This window comes from Lithobates pipiens, unplaced genomic scaffold (assembly GCF_037356315.1).
Source record: "Lithobates pipiens isolate NorthernLeopardFrog02 unplaced genomic scaffold, aLitPip1_a1.2 Scaffold_3, whole genome shotgun sequence".
In the NCBI taxonomy this organism is placed as follows: domain Eukaryota; kingdom Metazoa; phylum Chordata; class Amphibia; order Anura; family Ranidae; genus Lithobates; species Lithobates pipiens.
This window is the reverse complement of record NW_027507790.1, coordinates 204162662-204180382: the sequence shown is the minus strand read 5'-3', so window position 1 is coordinate 204180382 and position 17721 is coordinate 204162662. Positions and strand designations below refer to the sequence as shown.

Sequence of the window (17721 nt, the reverse complement as noted above, 5' to 3'; positions counted from 1 at the left end):
AACCACTAATCGATAACTACCGTATTTATCGGTGTATAACATGCCCTTTTTTTCCCCTCCTTAAAATCAGGGGGAAATCGTGGGTGCATGTTAGACGCCGATCCCTCGCTGATTGTTAGCTTCTCTGTGGCTTTCTGCCATTCTCGGTGGCTTTTGGATATTTTCGTGCGTTACCTTGCATTTCAGAAATGTTCTACACCAAAAATCACAGGAAAAAAATGCACCAAGCTCCGCAAGTTCGGAAGCTTCTTTGGGGCAATTTGCTGTGTGTAGGGCAGCACATTCAGTTGGATGGGCTGCCCTATGTGCGATGAGTGAAAATGCTCCAAAAAGCCTCCCACCCTCGCTTAAAAAAATAAATAAAATAAAAATGCGTGTGGGAATGCGAGTTCCCACTATGCAGAGATGTGAACGGGGCTTGACAGCTGTGTTTTTGTCCACTTCCTTCTATATACTTATATAAAGATAGCCATACACTATGCAATCTGATTGTGTATTTAGTGAGAAGGGTGATCATCGATTGATTGCATCTCATTTAAAAAAAGTGCAGCTGGGAACGGGAGGGTGGATGATGCAGGGTGTGTGCTAATGAGATCAGCTGGTCACCTCCTTCCTATGTCATAACCTGCAGTCTGTAAGGACGTAAGACAGAAGTAATGTATACTTTTGGAATCATGAATGGAGGACAGTAAGGTATCTGTAGATTTTATGGGAAGCTTTGATATTTTTGGAAAGTACATGAATGCTATATTGGTACATAGGGAGGCTGGTATTGAAAGAAAAAAAAAGGTGAACTTAGCCTTTAAAGCTGGCTGGAAAAAGACAATTTACCTTTGCAGTAGATGCCCCTCCCCTCTGCAAAGGCTAACTGCTTATTTTGTCTAGAGGATAGCAAATGAGGCGAAAAACCTTCTCCATATTTAATGTCCCATCAAATAGTTTGTACCAAGCTGGCCCAAATAAACAATTTACTCTAACAGGAGCACTTGCTGGGCACACTTACCTTACATCGCTTTGTCCAGGCAGAGGGACGAGAATTTCCCACCCCACTCCCTGAAAAAAATAGTTAATGAATACAAAGCTTCCTCTGATTCGCAGAATTGGAGATTGAGATGCCATTTGCCCGCCTCTCTGTCTTAGCCAATCAGAGGAACCTTTGTATTCATAGAATAAAAATGTTCCTTTTAATGGCTAAGCAGCACTCAGCCCAACTTGATTTTGTTCCCGGCAGTGGGATGGGGAGTTCCGTCCCACTGCCAGAACACAGCGATGTGTACCGTATGCATCTGAGGTTATATTCGGTTAATACAGCACACCTATTAATGAAGAAAATGGTTTTAACTGGGTCAGCTTGGCCCAAATTAACTATTGAAAGGGACATGAAATGTGGAGTTGGGCTTTAACATTTTATCCCTTGATTCTGCCGGCTTCCTCCTCTTGATGAGACTGGTCCCTCAAAGCCTCTTCTGTTTTCTAAGAGAAAAAGGGGAAAAAAGGGCGTACCAGCCTTGTGCATTATCCTTTTGGATATGGTTTATTAAAAGTAGATAAAAGAACTATTCACAAACATCTGTGGAAATCTTGCAATGCAAAAAGGGCTGGGCTCTGAGGAAGGTTTTTCCTTCGAAATGCATCAGCCAGTGGCCCCTGTTATCTCCTCCGTGACCTTTGGAGTTCATCATTTTGTCTTAGACCAATTGCTGTTATTCTGAGACTATTTGCATTGCAAGATTTCCACAGATGTTTTTTTGTGAGTAGTTTTTCTTTTATCTACTTTTAATAAAATATATCCAAAGGATAAAGCACAAGGCTGGTGCGCCCTTTTTTTTTTCTCCATTTTCTCTTTGATTGTTAGGATACTCCTATTCTTGAGGGCAGCAAGGCCTGTGACATATATCATCACGATACATAGACTGTCTGGTAATCCACTTGTGCATAGGAGTGTTGGTTTTCTATCATAGTACCTCTTCTTTGCCTGACCAATTGTAGCTGTCACATCCCATACTATTCAGGAAGAGCAAGTCTGCATTGTATGTGGGGATGTCAAGGAGCTGCACTGAACAGTGTCTGCTGCAGAGGTAGCAAGGAATAAGGAAAGTATGTTCCCTTTTCACCCAGGATGGGGGTCTTTGGGCCTACTTAGCAGTCTAGGGAGTAGGAATGAGCTCAGGCGTATTCGCATGGAACACGCGCAGAGCCCGCCAGGAAGTGAGCGCTGCGCTAATCACAGGCAGTGAGACATTGCCCGATCTCTGCAGCCGCACATCGAGGCGGGCAATGTCTCACTGCCTGTGATTAGCGCAGCGCTGCACTCACTTCCTGGCGGGCTCTGCGCGTGTTCCATGCGAATACGCCTGAGCTCATTCCTACTAGGGAGTTAATGTGTGGCCATTGGGTTTCTTCCTCCCCTGCCTTGGGGGATCTGTCTTTGCGAGACTTCCTCACCTGATACTCATTGGTTGGCTTTGGCTGATTATGAGGAGAGGGGTCCTGATGGGCATTTTGGCTTGGTGGACCAGGGGGACAGAGGGGTCCTATTTCTGCAGGTGGACCAGAGGCTTCCCCTATGTTAGTTTTTGTGTGTTCCCATGGACTTTTTTTATTCAGTTACTGGTGGTTTTGTGCACCCACCACAGTGTCAAAAGTAAAATAAGGAATAAGAGTTATATTGCCTTATCATTCCCTAGGCAAAACTAGCCGTTAACCCTTGCAGTGAAGAGAGGAATATCATTTATTTATTTTAATACCTAGAGTTCGAAATCCAAATCTCAAGATTTGTCTGTAAATGCACTATTCTTTCCATTCAAATATTTTCTGATCCACAGAACATGGGGAAGGGGAATCTTCCTTACCAAGAATACAGACAGTTTTGATGGCCTGATTGATGTTCTAACCCCTCATCGCCCCTATCCAATGTTAAAGTTTTGGCTTTAGATACATTTTAATAAAATTTCAGGTTTAAATACTTGTGTACACAGAAGAGCATTCAGGCTGTTGCCAATGACCTTCTGAAAACACCAGTTACCGGTTTCTGTCAGCGGTACTCACAGGCGTGCTGGTAAATTCAGAACAGTTGTACATTCTCTAGGTCAGTGATATAAGAATTAATGTAGTCATTAAATCAGAATGCCGGCTAGGCAAATAGCAGTTTTAGAAGTCAGCTGTGACAATCTGTGTCTGCTTTTATAGAGGAGTTCTGGGGGGGAGGAATCAGCAGCTACAAATACTGTAGCTGCTGACTTTTAAAGGAGAAGTCCAGCCTAAGCTTGTTTGGCTGGGCTTCTTCTATGGGTCGCAGGAGTGCAATGTCAATAAAGTCTGGATCCGCCAGGTGCTTGGACTAACCCCCGTCTCAGCGGCTCACTCCCCGCCCCTTCACAGCTCATAAGTATACTTGTCCAGGGATCCCGTGATGTCAGCACCCCAAACCGATCTGTCCATGGCCTCTGGGTGCAGGCACCGGCATCTTCATTAAGGGAAACAGTAAGTGAAGCCTGTTTCCTACTGCACATGTGCAAGCCGTGCTGCGCTTTCTGAATTGTCCCGCTATCTTCTGGGACCTGTGTGTCTCCCAGAAGGCAGCAGAGGGAAGGAGGAGGGGGCAGCAATTTCGTAGATCCTTGCGCAACGATTGCGGCGATCTTACTCTGAAGTTGGAGCACTGGTTTTAACAGGTATCGGATACCACTGAAAGATGCCAAATGTGGCAGCGGAGGGGGGGGAGGAAGCAAACAAGCAAAGCTTCTCCTTTTGGGTGGAGCTCTGCTCTAGAGGATCTGAACCTGTATCATGCACTGCATGTTGTGCACCTCTATGCTTAGGCTATGTTCATCCTTTGGATCAGTGCTTTATGTACCTCTGCTGCTGCATCTTAAATATCCCCCACCTACATTCAGATCAATATTAGTGACAATGGGAAGCAAAGCCATGGCAAGTCAATAATGGGGAAAAGATCAGGTGCAGGGAGCCTACAGACAATGGTGACTAGTCCTTTACCCTCTGTTTGGTGTGTTTGGGCGCATCCTCCGCAGTTTTTGTTTTCCTTTAATTCATCTCCACTGATCTGCACAATAAAATTGTAGATATGATTTGTAATATGTCTTCCTTTTTAGTTATAAAAACACAGCATGCAGACTGACAGTATACTTTGAAAAGTTTCATTTTTTGTTTATTTTTGTTTTCTTTACAGTCTGGCAGATTTAATGCCCAGGATAAAAGTCCAAGAAGTGGATACAGTTGAGGCCTGCACACATGAGGTATCGTTGTCTGGGGTGTTTGGGTGTGGGATGCTTCAGTTGCTGGACCTGATTAGATTCATGCTGCTGCTTACTCTGTGTTGGCTGGATATGTAATTTTTTTTAACTATTTCTGTTTATGGCTACTGGAAATTCTTGGTATGTTTTTTTTCCTTTTTTTTTTTTTTTTTTTGCTATATTTTGTTACTCTGTAGGAAAAACCATGTGGACACCTCGCCATCACATGTGAGCTTGGCCATCACACGCCTAAACCCTTGGCATACACAACCACCTCCATGACTTTGGAGAGTGTCTGAGAATTCTGACAGTGTTTGTGAGCTCAAGTACTGTTGTTGGACCCAAAGGCCTGGCTCACAAATGATGTTCTAGTTCACCCCCAAGGTGTTTAAGGTTGAAGTTGGGGCTCTCCAAACAAAGCTTGTTGAACAACATTCAGGGCCCTCCAGTGACCCCCTTCAAAATGTTCCTTTTCAACTCTGCTGCCTAAGCCAGTAAAAATATCTGGTACTTCTAGTAATGGGGTAGCATGTGACTGTTGTGTGACAGCAGTGCTAGACCTGGACACTGTCATGTGACTGGGAAGGGAGGGATGTATGTCACTGCTCCAGCTGTGCAAGATCTAAAGCTGTTAGGTTACCAATCATTTACTTGGAAAAAATGCAGCCACCATTTTATTTTCCTATCCTTGGGTGACAGCGCTCACTCACCACACTGTATGAGAAAAGAAATTAGACAGCGGTACGGCATGCTGCCTTTCTTATATTCTCCATTATATCAAAGGGTGTGGTTCTGCAGTCCTGATAGATGGCTAAGAATAACAATCTTATTGAAAATAGGCAGCACAGCAGATTAATGGCTCACAAGATTTTTGCCACTATTAACCAGTATATATATATATTTTTTTAAACAATGTCTGTAAAAAAAATCTACTTTTTATATGAAATGTACATGAAAATACATATATATGGATATCGATATAGACAGTATCTCACAAGTATGTACACCCCTCACATTTTTTGTAAATATTTTATTATATCTTTTTCATGTGACAACACTGAAGAAATGACACTGCTAAATTGTAAAGTAGTGAGTGTACAGCTTGTATAACAGTGTACATTTGCTGTCCCCTCCAAAATAACTCAACACACAGCCAATAATGTCTAAACTGCTGGCAACAAAAGTGAGTACACCCCTAAGTGAAAATGTCCAAATTGGGCCCAAAGTGTCAATATTTTGTATGGCCACCATTATTTTCCAGCACTGCCTTAACCCTCTTGGGCATGGAGTTCACCAGAGCTTCACAGGTTGCCACTGGAGTCCTCTTCCACTCCTCCATGATGATATCACAAGCTGGTGGATGTTGGAGACCTTGCGCTGCTCCACCTTCCATTTGAAGATGCCCCACAGATGCTCAATAGGGTTTAAGTCTGAAGACGTGCTTGGCCAGTCCATCACCTTCTTTCATCATCTTGGAGGTGTGTTGGGGCCGTAATCATGTTGGAATATTAGAATAAAAATGTGATGCGCTAATTTCAAACCATACAATAATCGCAGTAAGCCACAAATATGCGATTATAAAATTATATAAAGTGCAACTGTGCATAAATAAGTCAAAAAATGCCCCTGTGCATATATTTAGAGTAATAGCTAGTGTATAGACCATAAGATAACTCTATGTGCAAAAAGACACAAATTTGTCATATAGACTAAAATCCATATATAGAGTGTGTAAACTTATTACAATATGTACAAAGTGGAGCAAAGACAGATATCTGTGCATATGTTAAGGTGATAACTAGTGCATAAATCATAAAGTGACTTTATGTGCAAACAGACGCAAGTTTATCATATAGACTAAAATACATATATATATAAAGTGGGTGAGACTTGTTGCAAGGTATAAAAAATGGAGCAAAAAAACAGGTATATAAAAAAAGAAGGAAAAAATATATATAAAATATTAAATCCAAGTGACCAACGTGATTAAAATGTCCCATACACAATCAGATCCAATCGTGCAATTCGGTAAACACACTAAATAAAATGTGCAACGTGCTGGGCAGTCAATCCATCCGTGATGGTCCATGCAGAAAGTGCAAATGCTATGTAATTACCTCACTGCTGTGGGTAAACAGCAAAATAAGTAATGGACATCAGGATGATTGCAGAGACGGCTGTGTAACACAATCTTTGGGAGACTTCTCTAACTTCCTCATGAATGGCAGGTAAACTCAAGGAAATGGATTAAAGAGGACCGCCATAGTGTAGTATTTCAAACATGTATCAATTTTATTAAAAAGGTTTAAAACTACTCACAAGCGAAGTATGGATAAGCACATAAGACAGACAGCATAAAGTTTAAACCGGATATGGGCGTCACTTCCGGGTTCCTACGCGTTACGTCGTGGAGACTTCAACTTCAACATACTACATGTTGGAATATTGCCCTGTGGCCCAGTCTCTGAAGGGAGGGGATCGTGCTCTACTTCAGTATGTCACAGTACAGGTTGGCATTCGTGGTTCCTTCAATGAACTGTAGCCGGCAGCACTCATGCAGCCCCAGATCATGACACTCCCACCACCATGCTTGACCGTAGGCAAGACACACTTCTTTGTACTTTTCGCCCGGTTGCCGCCACACACGCTTGACACAATCTGGTGACAGGCAGCGTGGCAAGTAACAATCCGTATCTGGTGGCAGGGGACAGTGGCAAGTGACATGCTCAGGGCTCCCACTGATTCTGCATTATGGTAAGTTGAACTGTTTCATTTATTACTACAATGTACCGTATATACTCGAGTATAGGTCGATCCGAATATAAGCCGAGGCCCCTAATTTACCACAAAAAAACTGGGAAAACTTATTGACTCGTGTATAAGCCGAGGGTGAGACATGCGTCCGTCCGTCCGTCCGTCCGTCCCTGTGTCCGTCCGTCCGTCCGTCCCTGTGTCCGTCCGTCCCTGTGTCCGTCCGTCCCTGTGTCTGTCCGTCCGTCCGTCCCTGTGTCTGTCCGTCCGTCCGTCCCTGTGTCCGTCCGTCCGTCCCTGTGTCCGTCCGTCCGTCCGTCCCTGTGTCCGTCGCAGCCTACCTGTCTCTTTGCCTTCTGCAGCTTCTGTGTGCCGATCCGTGCCATGCTGCACTTCTCCACCTCGTCTGACAGATGGCGGCCATTCCACTGTTCAAAAGCCGCGCCTCTGTCTGTGATAGGCGGAACACTCAATTTCCCAGCAGTCAGTGTTCCGCCTATCACGGACATCCGCTCATCCTCGTCCATAGTATGAGAATGAGCGGATGTCCGTGATAGGCGGAACACTGACTGCTGGGAAATTGAGTGTTCCGCCTATCACAGACAGGGAGGCGCGGCTTTTGAATAGTGGAAGGGCCGCCGTCTGTCTGCACGACACGCTGATTGTGTAGGCAGACGGCGGTGACTCGAGTATAAGCCGAGGGGGGCACTTTCAGCCTAAAAAAAAAGAGGCTGAAAATCTCGGCTTATACTCGAGTATTTACGGTAATAATAGAAATAATGCGCTTCAATCATCCTGACACCATATCGGCTTAAAGCTTGTTAACCAGGCACGGTTTTCATAACTGAAAAGACCCTTAGCGGTCTCTTGTCATGAATGCCTGTCAGCAGTATTCTAGTCTAGGCCACACATGTGCAGATCAGGCCACATTTCAGGCACCCGCTCTGTGCCATTGTAAAGTGACTCCTATGCACAGGAGTGACATCAAGGCCCAGTCGTTCCAGTGGCTGAATAGAACTAATGTGGAAGAAAGACCAGGTGAAGATGGAAGTGCTCTGGAGCAGTGAGCATAAGCCATATAGTGCTTGCCCTTAAGTATCCGCTACAATCATGTTTAGCAATTTGTGAATACTTTTTAAAACGATAAAGAAAACACAAAGGTAACTGCAATGTATATGTTGTGTTTTAAGTAGAACTCGAGGCAAAATGGTTTTAAGCTTTGGATAGTGTGTGGAATGGCTATTGCTACCCCTGGGAAGATTCCGCCAGCATGTTCATATTTGTTTTGGGAAGGCTTAAGAGTACTGTCAGGTTTTCATTGCTGCCTGTGTTGCAGAAGAGTTCCTTTACTTCTATCCCTGGTCATTGGAGCAGAAAGTAAAGTGAAATCTCCTCAGTGGTGATCATGGCAAGAAAAAAAACTGACAGGGCTTTTCTTCACTCTTTTTTTTCAATTAGAAACATGTTTTTAAAAAAAATGTACCTGTGTTGTCCTTTTAACCACTTATATGCTGCTGTTCATTTAATAACCAAGTGGTGGACACCAATTACCCTAGGTTCACTGGCAGGGTATAGAGCCAATCCAAATCAAACTGCACCATGTAATCACCGTGAAGGCCAATTTCCTATATAAACATTGCAGTGTGTTTAGATTGGTGAGTCCGTCCTTTCCACTTACTATGAAGGAAAACTAGAAACTCCAATTAATTATTAGTTCCAGGTCAGCGGCAGCAGATATTCAGTTATGAATGGTTTTTAAAGCCAGCCTCCTACTGTATTTGACCTGTACATTACCCCTTCACTGCTCCCCCTCCCTCTGTGTATGATCTGTATGCACTGTATCTAGTACACCATTATCAAGATCTGTTTTAACCACATGAATACTGGCATGTTTCTTGTGACCTTAAAGCAGATCGTTGTGGGGTGTCAACTTTCCAAAAAAGGGTCATTTAGGAGTGTTCATACTGTACTAACATTGTGATTTGGTTTATAACCAATAGTTATTTTATAGGGAAACGTTTTTGTTTTTAATGTTGGTCTGTTTTCCTTTTTGTGCAGTAAAAAAGCTATAAATACTACCAAAACAAAGTGCTATGTCTTTAAAAAAAGAGCTAAAAATGTATTTGGATGTAGTGTTTCATTACACAGTAATTGTCAGGCAAACTATTACAACTCTAAAAAATTTAGAAATTGCTTGGTAATGAAGCGATATTATAGGCTTGTAGTTGAACAGTTGTGTTTTATTTTTATTTTTATTTTTTTTTCTTTAGGTCGCATTGCCTGCTGATGATGAGTATGTGCCTCTTAGACCACGGGTTGGGCAAGCTGCAAAGGTTTGTATGAGTCTTCAAAAGCTCTGTTTAAACACTGAATATTATTGCCTAGGTTTTATTTGTCAGAACTTGGTTTAAAAGTGAACATGTACAGACTAGTTTGTTCTGACCAAGTATTAAAATCAGCTTTATCATTCTCCTCTGTATCTTTAGGTACTGTGGAGAAATTGATATTCAGAGTTCGCACCAGATGCACTAACATCACTCATAATGACTGAGCATCGTAAACGGTAATTTACGATGCTTCTGTTTATGAATGGAGAGGAGCCTCTGCCTCCTGTACGTTCATCTTCAGGGCTGCTGAGAAAGGGACTGGGGTTTCTCTATCCTTAGTCCCTTTCCATGTCTCAAAGGGGAGATAGACCCCTGATATCTCACCAAAGCCCCCCTCCACCTAATAAAAACAAAATGTATTAAATATTCTAAAGTAAAATACACTGCCCAAAAAAGAAAGCATTGTAAAAAAAAAAAAAAATAATCTCTCACTCCGATTATTAACAGTTCTATTGCTGACTATAAGGTGTTAACAGGTTCATATCGCATAAGTTGCACCGGTGTAAATGGGCTCAATTAGAAGGAAAGACCAAATGTGCGCATGATTCCCACACCACTGCCCCCTTGCATTGCCAGCAGGATGATCTATCTTACTGCAGTTTTTGTTTTTATATCTCTCGCCGCCATATTTATTATGAGTTTTGAATACAGGTGTTTTTTTTTTTTTTGCATTGTAAAACAAGGAATATTACATGGCGCATTCTGGTGCCATTAAGAAAGACACAGCAGCACATAACCCTTAGAATATATGTTGAGACACAATGGTGGCCCATTAGGGTTCATCCACACCAGTTTTGGGACTGCATTTGCCCAGCACAAGACAAGGCAAAAAGCAATGTTTTCTATGGTACTGGCATGGCATTTTTCTTCAGTGCGGTGGGTTGCTTTTTAAACTACTGCATCGCATCACCATATCAAGATCTACACACCAGCACTGTGCGCTCCCAGCAGACACAGGCAGCCATATGATCTTTTCAATTTGCTGGTGGGAACAAACCTATGGTAATGCACTGCAACACATTGGCACAACTTAAATGGAGTTTTTATTGACTTACGCTGGGCTATTTAGGGGTATTTAATATTTGGCTGCAATTATGCCGTAAATATTCCTTGACAAGTTTGAATTGCAATATTATGTGTTTTGGTTTATATTACAAGAAGGAATTATGTCATGATAGATTCTGTTTTTATTGAATCGGATGTAAAAAAAATGACACTTTATTTTTTTATTTTTTTTACCCATTTTAGGAATATCCATTTATACTTGATGCTTTTCAGAGAGAGGCCATTCTGTGCATCGACAACAACCAGTCTGTCCTCGTCTCTGCTCATACGTCAGCTGGAAAAACAGTGTGTGCAGAGTATGTATACTGCTTCCCTTTTAACCTACAGGAAACCTGTGGTGAGAGAGTACAAATTATTTGACTTCAGTGCTTTCAGTGAATAATCTGGAACAAGCAAACAGATTGGTAGACCACAGTGAAGTAAGAACTCTTGATCGCTAGTTGTTCCAGGTCGTTAAAGTACTGAAGCCATAGGATGAGCATGATTGTCAGACAACAATTTCTGGAGAGCTCAGCAGTGGCATCTTTGATATTATTAAATTCTTATAAGCTACTCTCCTGCCTGCCAGAAATATTTTCTAAATTTCCATGAGCCATGCATGCAGAGTTCTGTGTACATACACGATGCCTTAGGTTCTGGATACACTAACTCCTATACACAAATGCGGAAGTTGCCAGCCAATCAAAATGACCAAAGAGGCCAAACTGCAAAGATGTCATCTGCAGTAGTAGAGCTGCTAGAGGTCCCTTTGGAAAATGTATGCTATTATGTGCAAATATGCTGTACAGGCCAAATCCCTGAGATGTGGACACTGTCACTTTACCTCATTACCTATGCATGATGGTAAAGTGACATATGCTTGTAACTCTTCTGACCTCTCCAGCGCAACAGCGCTCTTTCCTCGATTGTAACAGCCACTTATTACCTACTACTTTTGAGTGTGGAAGGGAGTGTGTGACCTCTTCTTCTGGTGCAGTGCTTGGGCCTAGTGTCAAATCGCCAGTCCTGAGCATTGTCTGATGGAAGGGGCTGTCGCACCGCTTTACCCTGAGCTTTGACTCTGGGTATTTTTGTGGCAGCTACGACAGAGAAATAGGTGAGTGAAGTAAAGTTGCATGTTAACAGGTTTTTTTTTTTTTTTTTACTTAAATTCAATGTGAGAATTGTAAGGAGTGAGGATGTGTATCGAAGAATTGCCAAGCTGCAAACTTTCTCTGATAAAATGCAACAATGAAGCTTTAATAACAGTTCTCTTTATTTCAGCTTGCCCAAGGTTATAACAATTAAACTGTCCATATTCAGTTCTATGCAGATAAAAAGCACTGCAATCCCTGAATAATTTCTCTAGACTGAGCATGCAGAAATATGTTTGTTGGTTATTTTTTTTAGATAGCGTAGGGAGAAGTTAAAACCCCAACAGGTTATTTGCATTAGTTGTCATGTTGGGGAGGTTCCTCTTCACTTCCTGTGTTGGAGATGCAACAGGAAATATCTCCATTTGCTATCGTAGAAAGTTGTCAAATGAACATGTGTCCCCCTTAGCCCTTGTACACACGGTCGGACATTCCGACGGAAAATGTCCGATCGGACCGTGTTGTCGGATAATCCGACCGTGTGTGGGCTCCATCGGACTGTTTCCATCGGAATATCTGACCGACAAAGTTTTTTAGAGCTGGGCTGTAAAATTTTTCGACAACATGATCCGATCGTACTTTGTCCGATCGTTTGTAGAGAATTCCGATCGGACAAAGTGCCACACATGCTCAGATCAAATTCCTAGACCAAAGCTATTGGCTGCTAGCCCGAACGTAATCCCATCGTAACGAAATATCGTCATCACTATTGGATTTTCCGAAAACTTTGTCCGACCGTGGTGTATGCAACACCAGTTTCGGACAAAATCCGATGGATTTGGTTGTCGGAATGTCCGACCGTGTGTACAAGGGCTTAGAGAATTCTTCCTCGCCTCTCGCTCCGAATTTTTGGATTTCCTAATTTTCTGTCTTGGTAGAAATAGTCTTCAGAGCTAATTGAGAACTGAATCTTTCCAGATGGCAGTACATTTTTCTTATCTGTGTTTTTTTTTTCCCTTGACAGATATGCTATAGCCTTAGCTCTGAGAGAAAAACAAAGAGTCATTTTTACCAGCCCCATCAAAGCTTTAAGTAACCAGAAATATAGAGAGATGTATGAAGAATTTAATGATGTTGGATTAATGACTGGGGATGTGACCATCAACCCTACAGCCTCCTGCCTTGTAATGACAACTGAGGTAATATTTGTACCTTTATAGTTGGTGTACAGCAATTTTTTTTACTCCACCATGAGTAATTCTTGTCCTGTGGTAATCTGCAGATCTTGCGAAGCATGTTGTACAGAGGTTCAGAAGTAATGAGAGAAGTTGCCTGGGTCGTTTTTGACGAAATCCACTACATGAGAGATGCAGGTAGTATTGTGTGTGTGTGTGTGTATATATATATATATATATATATATGTATGTATGTGTATGTGTATATGTGTATGTATGTATGTGTATATATGTGTGTGTTGTTCACCTTTTAACTAGTTGCCGACCAGCTGCGGCAGGTTGGCACGGCTGCCTGAATCCCTGTCATGGTACATTGGCTCTTCAAAGCACTATAGTAGGCATGTCCTCTGAGTCGATGCACATGGCCGGCGGGCATGATCGCCGCCAGCCACACGCAATCGCGGGCACGAGAGTCAGAACCAGGATTTGTGTGTAAACGCACAAATCCCAGTTCTGACAGGGGAGGAGAAACAGATCATCTGTTCCTACTAAGTAGGAATAACGATTTGTCTCCTCCTCTAGTCAGTAATATACCCTCACAGTTAGACCCCTTTGACACTGGAGGCGTTTTTCAGGTGCTTTAAAATATCGCCTGAAAAAAGCCTAAGCTGCAATCCCAATGTGAAAACTTTCACACTGGGGCGCTGCGCTGGCAGGACGTCAAAAAAGCTTCTTTGCAGCACTGTAGGAGCAATGAATACGGTTTTAACCCTTCGACCTCTAACGGGGGTTAAAAGTGCTCCGCTAGCATCCGAAAAGCGCTGCAAAAACTACCGTAAAACTCCGCTAAAAATAGTGGCGCTTTACCGTCAACACCCGGGCGCTGGCAGTGTGAAATTGCCCTTAGAGGTACACCTAGGGAACACGTTTAACCCCTTGATCGTCCCGTAGTGTTAACCCCTTCCCTGCCAGTGACATTTACACAGTAATCAGTGACTATTTATAGCACCAATCGCTGTATAAACCTCAGTGGCCTCAAAAAAGTGTTAAGTATCCAATCTGTCTGCCGCAATGTCACAGTCCTGCTAAAAATCGCAGATTGCCGCCATTACTAGTAAAAAATAATATAAGTGCCGTAAATCTATCCCCTATTTTGTAAAGGCATAATTTTTGCACAAACCAATCAATATACGCTTATTGCGATATATTCTTTTTTAAAAAAAAATTTTTTTATATAGCAAAAAGTAAAAAATAACCACAGAGGTGATCAAATACCACCAAAAGAAAGCTCTATTTGTGGGAAGAAATGGGCATAAATTTTGTTTGGGTGCAACGTCGCATGACCGCGCAATTGTTAAAGCGACACAGCGCTCTATTGCAAAAAATGGCCTGGTCATTAAGGGGGATGAAGTGGTTTAAAAAGAGAAAAAATGCATGCACTTTTTTGCAGGTACTGTTTCCCCCGAAAGTAAGATCTACCTTGAAAAAGACATACTGTGATTTTCAGGGAGGGCTGCAATATAAGCCCTAGTTTAAAGTGGTTGTAAACAGCTAGAGTTCTCTCTCTTATGCTATTAAATAATGTAAAAGGTGTGCGTTTCTGTGATCTGAGTCAAATATCAGTTGATCTTTTGCTGCTCTCCTCATCTTCTCCCAGCTGTCAGTGGGGGATTTTGGGCCCCTCCCCTCCCCTCCTCTCCCTCTGCAGTGCTCGGAGCTGGGAAGACTGCTCACAAGGGGTGCAACAGATCGTCACCGATCCGTGATCCGAACGGGTCACCCCGCTCTGATCGGCACATGCCGCGATCCGCGGTCTCGGCCTTAGGCAAGGCTTCGGCCTAGCTCCGAAGCGGCAGCCATCTTTCTACACCCAGGCTTTTACAATGTGATCGCTCCGACGGAGCGATCACTTGTAAACAAACCGGCATTATGTCATGACGCCGGTTTCTCTCACCCCTCTGTACTGATCTGTACAGTGGAGGGGAGAGATTGGATGGAAGCAGCCATCCCTCCATACCATGCCAATACCCTGCCAATACTCTGCAATACTCTGCCATATCCAACCATACCCTGCAATACACTGGATATTACAGTGGGGACTATATGGTGGTGGAATTTTCACAGGTTTTTGCAAATTCAATTATTATTTGCTGATCCGAAAAATTATCCGATCCCTGACTCTGATCCGAGGAACAATCCGATCCGTGAGTTTTTTTTTTTTTTGATCCATTGCACCCCTACTGCTCAGGCAGGTCACGGATACGTTGACCAGTGCTATAATGGTGTTAAAAACCTCCTTATATTACAGAAACGCACACTTTTTTTTACATTATATACTATTGTTATAGAGGGGATTCTAGCGTTTTACAACCACTTTTACTATGTTCACACTGATGGGCAGGGAGGGGGAGAGAAGACGGCAAATAAAATGGCAAGCCCTACTGTGTTTTGGTTGCCAAAATGAATATAAGACCCGGGCTTATTTTCAGGGATACGTGGTAAAAAAGTTTAACTTTTATTTTCCTAAACAACCTGCAATTAGCACATCACAAGTGCAATTTGAGGCTTCTGCAGACTTTCAGCATAGCCGTCTGTTTGTACCTCGTACAGGCAGGAGGTTACCCGAGAGCAGGAATATAGATGAAGTATGAGGATGCTCACCAGTGCCCCTGTAGTCCATTGAGAACTACAAGCCATGTAGACCCCAGCACTATGGTTGTCTCGCCTACTTCTCATTCAGGTCATTCACAAAACGCACAGCCCCGGGTTTCATTTTATGAATGGCCAGGAGGAGAGGAAGGCGAGGACACGATGAATTATATTGAAGTCACAGGCCTGCAGTGCTTGCATCCACAGCAGCCCAGTAGAACAGCAGAACATATTTACCAACAGCATTAAACCCACAGATATTACACATGCAGTATTTGTCTAATGGGTAGTATGGTGGCTTAGTAGTTAGCACTTGTGTGACGAACACGGGTAGCAGATTTCTGCCCTCACTAACTTGTAACATACACTGTCACCACAGACAGATATGTTCAGAAGGTTATATCCTATACAGTAGCGTTCTTCAAGAGACAGGTTCTTTCTAAGAGCTTGGGGACAAGGTTAACACTTTTCAAAATAAGGTTTTAAAGCAGAGCTCCACCCAGAAATGGAACTTCCGCTGATCGGATTCCTCCCCCCTCCCGGTGTCACATTTGGCACCTTTCAGGGGGAGGGTGGAGCTGTTTGGACCTGTCAAATCCAAGTATTTGCTCCCACTTCAGGCGAAAAAACAACGCTATATGTCTGGCTCTGAATGCCTTATGGGATCCCCATTAATTCTGGGTATCATTTTATGACATGCAATGTATTCTTAGTGGATTTGGTCATAGTTTTACAATAGGTCTAGACATCCTGGCAGGACTCCATTATCTGTTTTACAGCTCTGCACAGGCCTAAGCCTGGTTTCTGACATCTCTAAGTTGAGATCATAACTATTTTGAAGTGTTCTAAAGTTAAGCCTATGGATTCCTTGAATTGAAGGGGGGTAAGATCACTCCTGCAATATAACTGTTAGCCAAGACTGGCCGCTAGCTACAGTTTTTCATGTGTCTAGTTAGTACATGGTACTTGCTTTTCAGGCAACTGAATTCCCTCTTGAAGCCCGATAAGTTTCTATTGCCCAGTGTACAGCTTTGAGAAGAGTACCTACCGTGTACCAAATCATCCTCTGTGATGGAAGCAGTCACCTTGAATTTGAAAAGCATGGAACACCGCTATGTTTCATATTTTAGCTGTCAACAGTCATTAAAGTGCATGCACTTCTGCGGCAGTTTAGTTCCATGATTTACTAACCAAGTCAGTTTGCAGTCTCGTAACTCAATGTTTCTCACCTCCAGTCCTCAAGCACCTCCAACAGGTCATGTTTTCGGGATTTCCCTCAAATGAAATGGCTGTGGTAATTACTAAGCCAGGTAAACTGATCAAATCACCTGTGCAGCATAATGGAAAGCATGAAAACATGACCTCCTATAATAAAAAAAATAGGGAAGTTTATAGTGCACTGGTATTGTTTTTTAAAACTTGTACGTTTTAGTGCAGCCCAATAATGTTGCAAGGGTTTGCGTTCAGTTTAGCTCTGTACACCTCCTTGCAAAGTGAATGCTTCCTTGCTGCTTGTGGCTATTGAGCCACTCAGCTCTGTACTCCTGCTCCAATTCTTTATAAAAAAAAATCTTCCTTTTACTCACTGAATGCCCTGCGTTCATGTTTGTATTGATGGTCGCACTGATGTAGGTAGTACAGCTATTCATTATTTTTTTTTATTTTTTTTGGCTGTACTAATTTTAATTATCAGTACATACCTATTCTTGGTGTACTAAGAGTATACAATAAAAGGTATCCAGGTGATCTTGATAATGCAAACTGCACGTCAGAGTTTTTTTTAGGTTATGTTCTGCAAATATCTAACATTGTTTTTTTTTTTATATATACATTTAGAAAGAGGAGTCGTGTGGGAAGAAACCATCATCCTTCTACCTGATAACGTACATTATGTCTTTCTGTCTGCCACCATACCCAACGCCCGTCAGTTTGCTGAATGGATTTGCCATCTGCACAAACAGGTAGTCACACTACCCTTTTTAGGGGGCAGTTGCTTCATTTATGAGTTTTAATGACCTACTATATATAATCTTTTGCGTTCTGGAAGAGGAATATAATTTAATCTAGAGAATCCAGAAAATCACACTTTTGATCATCATGTATTTTTCTATTTCTGTGTTGTGTGTACTGGTATAATATTGCTATCTACGACTTTCCATTATCCCGAGCACACCAATACAGTACCTGAATCAGAAGAGGAAGTGGATAGTAGAAGTGATCTTTGTGTCTATCAAGATCCGTCTAACAGTCTCATTGGTCAGGCACTTGTAATGTGTCTGCATGGATTTTTATTTTTTTATATAGCAGCCATATCAATAGTACATTGGTCAAAAATCTTTTTTGTGTGTTGTCCATAGGAGAGGTGTGA

The 17721-nt window shown here is 42.4% G+C and overlaps 1 protein-coding gene across 1 annotated transcript in view; it reads left to right on the top strand.

The window, feature by feature from the left end:
- Nucleotides 1-17721, top strand: part of MTREX (Mtr4 exosome RNA helicase) — a 124548-nt gene that overhangs the window by 6087 nt on the left and 100740 nt on the right. The window contains exons 3-8 of the mRNA XM_077462719.1: nucleotides 4190-4256; nucleotides 9275-9337; nucleotides 10640-10752; nucleotides 12554-12728; nucleotides 12812-12902; nucleotides 17190-17314. Coding sequence (XP_077318845.1) covers nucleotides 4190-4256; nucleotides 9275-9337; nucleotides 10640-10752; nucleotides 12554-12728; nucleotides 12812-12902; nucleotides 17190-17314 — 634 coding nt within the window. The remainder of the gene's footprint in view (nucleotides 1-4189; nucleotides 4257-9274; nucleotides 9338-10639; nucleotides 10753-12553; nucleotides 12729-12811; nucleotides 12903-17189; nucleotides 17315-17721) is intronic.